This window comes from Aptenodytes forsteri, unplaced genomic scaffold, assembly GCF_000699145.1.
Source record: "Aptenodytes forsteri isolate BGI_AS27 unplaced genomic scaffold, ASM69914v1 Scaffold166, whole genome shotgun sequence".
In the NCBI taxonomy this organism is placed as follows: domain Eukaryota; kingdom Metazoa; phylum Chordata; class Aves; order Sphenisciformes; family Spheniscidae; genus Aptenodytes; species Aptenodytes forsteri.
The window spans coordinates 1060002-1066368 of NW_008796110.1; the positions used below are offsets into that span (position 1 = coordinate 1060002).

The 6367-nt window shown below is 45.4% G+C and overlaps 1 protein-coding gene across 1 annotated transcript; it reads right to left on the reverse strand.

Annotated features, from left to right (window-relative positions):
• Positions 1-5689: 5689 nt before the first annotated feature.
• On the reverse strand, positions 5690-6367 carry LOC103905252 (tetraspanin-7-like; the record flags this gene model as incomplete). The annotated part of the gene is made up of 1 exon (XM_009286858.1): positions 5690-6367. A coding segment is annotated over one exon (678 nt), but the record flags the coding sequence as incomplete, so codon positions are not given.

Consider the following 6367-nt stretch of genomic DNA (forward strand, 5'->3'; position numbering starts at 1 on the left):
CCACTTTGAAGCATAATGGGTGCACGACCAATGAAGTATAAACTGAAGTAAATTTACACAGACAGGTATGTTTAGCCAATTAACATACTGGTGTCAAAAATCTTACCTTACAAGGATGGTCAGCCTCTGAAACAGGAGGAAACAGAGAAGAACCCTGGCACTGGACCAAAAAGCCCAAGAAACAATACGGGTGCAAAATAAACCAATGTGAACTGTCTGCTTTCCTAGTGAAAAAAAATCTCTTCCCACAAATAAATACTTTAACTGTTTGAGACAGAATTTGGGATGTTATGGGGAAGTGACTGTGGCTTTGATAAGCTCCCTGAGGTAGAGATGTGTGGCTGGATGAAGGGGAAGGACTGGACATGTAACATCTTTACAGATGTTCCCCTGATCCTTACAGATACCTTTAGAAACTATAGAGATCTTTTTAAGTTAGGAGTATCTTTTGACTTGCTCTGTTCAATGCTGATGCCAGCAGAGCTCGAACAAATATAGTATCAAAACCAGTGCTACCTTCCTGATGGTATCTGCTATCCTTCTGGGCTGAAGAGATTTCAGATGAAAAGAAAGTCTCAGACTCTGTTACTTGGGTGACTTATGTTTAAGTTTCTGACCAGTATTTTGTGGTGCTTCAGAACAAGACTGTGGTAAGACTTCTTAACTTGATCGCCTAAACTTTCCATGGACATGCCTTTTTTATTGGAACCCAGAATATTTGCTTGGGAAAACACTGAATTTCCAGCTCTCTTCCCATGCTATCTGATTTATCAAAATCTCCTATAGGTTGCTGGACCTATGAAAAAGGGCATCTTTACTGTAATTTATCTGTGGAAATAGAAGGATGAGTACTCTTCTTGTCAAGGGCTTTATATAATACCAGCTGCTATGAGTGGAAATCACAGAGGTAATAAGGGAGTGTATTTTCTCCAGAAGAAATAAGATAATGTTATAATAAGATAAATACATAAATAAACATGAAAATTACTTTTTAACAAAAGACATCTTTTTTATTCTCTGATTTACCCAACCTCACCGCTTACTTACTGTTTTAAGTTTTCTGACCCCAGAAAAGCCATCTCCTCTCTAAAAATTCACAATCCGTTATAAAGGCCATTTTTAGTTCTGGTTATCTGTCACGTCAAGTTCAGCTACACACAAGTCTAGTGAATAACTGATGTTGGACAAAATATCAAAACACTTTTGAAGTTTGAAAGAGTCATATTCTTGGTATTCTAGATCAATGTTAAAAAATAGGCCTTGTTTCATAACAAGGGTCTAATCTTACCACCTTGTTAATCCTAAATCTCAGTTCGTCCAAACAACAGAGTTATTGTTTCTACAACTGCAACACAGCTTGCCTCTATACTTAATTTTTTAATTGATTAAACAACCAGTAATGTTAAAATTGAGATTAGCTTTTTGTAAAAGATGGGATCAGCTTTTATTAAACTATACCATTTTGATGAGTGACTTTATGCCGAAGAGGATAACAGAAAACAAATACGCATTCCAGCAAGGGGTGAATGGTGCTGTCCGGTGTAACATTTTCCAGTTACAGCCATTCTGACCATCCAGAACAAAATTAATTGAATCTAGATAATTTTAAAAATTAAATTAAAGTTTGGACACTGAGCACAAAGAATTCAAGACAACTGAAACAGCTACTGGGAATCTGTTAGTCTGGGAATTAATTAGAGAAGAATAACACTTCTTCCATACATCTACAGAAGTTAATGTTGCTAATTATTATTCTAGCAACTAGCAATAAACATTCAACTAAAACGCACAGCCAGTCCATGAAATCTTCCGTGATAGAAGTATACTCACCATTTACGTGGTCATTGCCAAGGTCTGTCCTATTTCAGTGAGTGTAGGCCAAGAGTGCAGAGTGATGGTTTACATTTTGAATTACTCATTACATTAAGTTGATGTCCTGAGACTCAGGCCTGGCCACCATACAAACATGCACTGGTATGCTTAAAACTTGGCCATATCATTCCTATTTTGATATTCCTAGCAACTGAAAAACACAACAAATCGATTGAAGTGAGTATCTACACAAGGTTTTTGGTTGAATGTGTTTTAACAGCATCCTTCATTCTGACTGCCTGCTATGTGTCATATAACGTAATCAGGGTCAGGATCAGAAATAATTTTAGTAATCAGTGAAGAAAAAAAAAGAGCAATGCCGTATTCTTGTAAATTTTCAGAGCTTATTGATTCAGATAAAGATGACCATTGCGATAAACCCAGTGCAACTCCATGTCCCTTTCCCACACTCTCCACAATGCCTGTTTTATTGCTTCTTTAATAGATCTTCTGAATAAAAAAACTGCAATATGCTTCTGTCTTTACATTTCAGTGTACACTTCATTTCACTCGCATGTAGCTGAACCGTGTGGAGACATACAGAAATACAGATATTGAATTGGATTCAAAACAGTGACCTGTTTTGCTTGTAGCAGTTGCTAAACTTTATTTCTGAAGTACCATTTCCCATACAAACTATACTTTTTGCCCATTGTTAAAAGTGTACAACATGACATTGATTTCCAGAAAATAACAGGAGTTCCACGAGTGCGTAACTCCAAAAGAGTGGTGTCAATACAGGGGCATTTACAAACAAAAATAAAAAATTGTATTATGTAAAACAATAAACAATAAACATCAGCGCTAAAAAATGAAGCATTGTTTTCTCTATAAAGACAAGTTCCCAGCACATTTTCAAAGTTCATCTATTCAGATGAATAGTCAAATGACTGAGAAGCCTGTTTACATTGCACTCTTCACCTGGAACATGATTATCGTAGTTACATAGCCACTTAATACCTGAGCAAAGGGACAGTTAAGATAAAGCCACAGCTAACATCCAAGCACAACATAACGTTAACTCAGAATCCTAAGATCCATCCATGTGGACTAGAATCGCTCTCCAAAAAGGAAAACTCAGTCTCTTTTTTTCTACTTTTGGTCTTGTGAGCTTTGGTTGAGAGAATTGACCCCAAGGGAATTATTTCCATGAGCAAAGATCATTCTTATAAATTTAGTAAAATCAGTTTGTGTGCCTGGACTCCCGTGAGTGCTGGATACTCCCTGCTGGTACTTGTAGATTTCTGCTTGTAAATACCGTTCTGGATTCAGCAGTCCTCAGCTGAAGCATCATTTCAATTTTAGACTATTTTGCATACCTGGAGAGTAAAATGTCACTTTTCCATGGAAACACCTATTTACATTGTTTTGGTTTGGGTTTTTTTACATTCTCAACTACCATCAAGCTTGTGCAATTGTTAATACAAGTTGAGGGAATTCCCTTTATGTTCCCTGGACAAGCCTGCTTCGCTCTGCAGGAATACTGCACCTTTATGAGGGCTGTCCAGCAAGTCCGGGGCTGTTACTAGCAGGCCAAATTGCAGCACTATCCCCACATTAGAAATAGTTACAATCCTGCAGGTGGAACAAATTCACCATAGAAATGAGCAATCCCTCTCCCAAAAAAGACAACTGGTGGGAGGAAAAAAAAAAAAAAAAAGGCTTCACTACCACAAAAGACAGGGAAGTGGTAGCATTTCCAGGTATTTTTAAATGGTATAAACCATCAAAAGCGGTAAAGATATCTGAAATCAGAATCTTTCCAAATGAATACACGTTTCGCCCTGGTTTCACCCCGAGGAGCACTGTCAGACAAAATCCTAGAAGCCTATTTTCAGCAGGGGGGAAGCACAGAAATACCAAAGCAGGGTTCTTTTAGGTATAGAAACTGTGAGGATTTAAACAGCGGGAGGAGAGTTAGCTCTGCATTTGATCTGGTTTTCCCCATGGAGGGGCAGTGATGGGTTTGCTCTCCCTTTGCCTGCCTCACTAGGGTGAGCAGGCATGGCTGCCCCAGCAGGCAAGGCCAGCTCTATCTCCCAAAGTAAACAGGAGGAGAGGCTCTTGCCTCCCGCACTGGTGGGACAGAGGCTCTGCCTGTCTCGTCCTTGCAGCCAAGCAGTCACTCTTCAGCAGGAGGAAAAGAGAAAGCCAGAAATGTAGTCAAAGGTAGTAAAGGCAAGCATGGACGAAAATGAGCCAAGCCTTCCCCACCCCTCACCCCATGCATTCATTGTCCAGGCACCAGAGCTTCACTGCTAATCCCCCTTCCCCCAAGGGTACTCCACTCCTTCCATGAAGCTATCAGTCATCTTCTTCATTCAGGATTTCCTGTCCTGCTCGCATTTGTTGGCATTTGACAATTCTCCACAGCTTTGCTAGTCACGTTCCTAAAAGACACCACATCCTGGAGTTCCTTTGTGGTTCTTGTTCTTTTCTGAAATCCTCCCTCCCCAGTTTGCTGGGTAATGGGGGTATTCAGCATGCCTTTGTGCTGTGAGGCACAGAAACATGTAAAAGTCCAGTTCACAGGTTTTAAGGAAGTGGGAAGAAGCAGGGGTGAAGCTCTGAAAATCCATGATCCTCTAAAGTGCAGGGCTTGCTTTTGCTAAAGCTCCAAATGCAAGCCCAGATCTGTTGGAAAAAACCAAATCCTGTAGATTTACACTGCTGTCTGTCCTGCACACACCCAGGGCTACACAGCAAGTCTTGGGATCCTCTATTTACTCTCAGGTTGTACAGAGCTGGCTTCAATAACGTAGGTGGGGGCACACTTCAGAGACAGATCCTTTGAAAAAGGAAAAGTGTCAAAGAGTCTGAGGGCTGTTTTTTTGAAATCCTTCTATAAAACAGTGGTCTGTTCCACTCACCCTGAGGTTACAGCAGAAGTCCAAAAGAAACTGCTGAAGGGCAATGTGCCCTTCCCTCCTCCTGCCATCCCTAGTCAGGTCTGATCCTACAGCTTTTGCCATCCTCTTGTATGACAGGGACCCAAGTTTAAGGTCTTCGCAGCCCTGCAAATACATAACCAGCGAAGCAGTGGCTAAGAGGACAGGCACATCCTGAAGGAGGGCGTAGCATTTGGAGCTGCAGCTCCACCTTTAGATGGAGATCAGCATCAGAAACACCACAGCGGGAAAAGCACCCGTGGCAGCCGGAAAGCTTGAATCTGCACACAGTAAAGGTAGCAAACTCTTGCGGTGGTGGGGTGGACGCTGCTGGGCAGTCCCTGAAGCAGACCCCGATGGCAGCCGCTGGCATGGCTACCTGGGTCTCCCCAGACCAGACCTGCCCCTTGTGCACTCCAGCAGTTTTCTAGTAACATCATCTTCCAGTAACATAATTTTCCAGTCTCAGAACACTCACTGAGTGTAATGCTGAAAGACACCTCTCTTGCTCCCCCAGACCGTCTCCTCTTTCCTGGCCCCCATTTCAGTGGCTCGGGATGTTTACATCACCCAGAAAACTGGTCAGCCTTGACCCAGCTGCTGTCCTCACTGCCCCAGAGGGTGACGTCTGTCCATGCCGCCACCACTCTCTGCAGAAGCGGTCCAGAGGCTCCAGGGGGACAGTGGGGACCTGCTGCCCTGCAGTGGGCACAGCCAGGCCAGGAGGCACCTTCCCAGCTCTGAGGGGCTGTGGAGATGCCTGTGGCATTGACGCACCTGACACAGGCTTCAGAGGAGGAACGGAGTCTGGAGGAGGAAGCTCAAGTGGAAGTGGGGAATATGAAGGGAGGATTTTCCCAATGGGGTGCACCCAGGTCTGGGGGGAAAGAAGGGAGCTGCAGGGGATAAGGGGCAGGACCGGGGGGATCTCAGCAAGAGGTGCTGATGCCCAGCAGGTGGGCAGGGATGCGGGCAGCTAGCAGGCAGGCCAGCACAATGCCGATGAGCTGCAGCAGTGCCAGCCCCAGGGCAGCCGTGGCAACATAAAACATGTTGCTGCTGACAAAGGCCGACACCTTGCTGAAGCAACCGTCGTGGTGCAGCCCGTGTGCGTTGGGCGGGCTGCACTGGCAACCCCGGCGGGCCCGGCAGCAGCTGAGGGGCACCGAGCCGTTTTGCTCCAGCCCCCAGGGCGAAGTGAGCCAGTCGCGGTAGCTCTCCACACCACAGCAGGACAAGGCACGCTGCAAAGCGTCCAGGGCATCCGCCATCCCCTCATCCTCTCCGTAGGCGAGCAGGGCCTGGCGCAGCCCTTCCCGGAAACCCTGCGCAACGTTCTGGCGGTAGAGGAGCGCCGAGAGCCCTGCCGTCAGCCCGGCCGCCAGCACAGCGGTCAGGAAGGCGCTGTAGGCGCGCAGGAGGCCCCGGTGCTCCGTGGCGGCGCCGAAGCAGCCCAGGAAGCCCCAGATGATGACGGCGGCGCCGGTGGTCAAGAGGACGGCGGGGGCGCTGGGGTAGTCGTTGGCCGACAGCACTAGATAGCTCCCCAGAGACACCTTGGCCCAGAGGCCGATGATGAGCATGGTCAGCCCCGCTGCCCAGAAGAC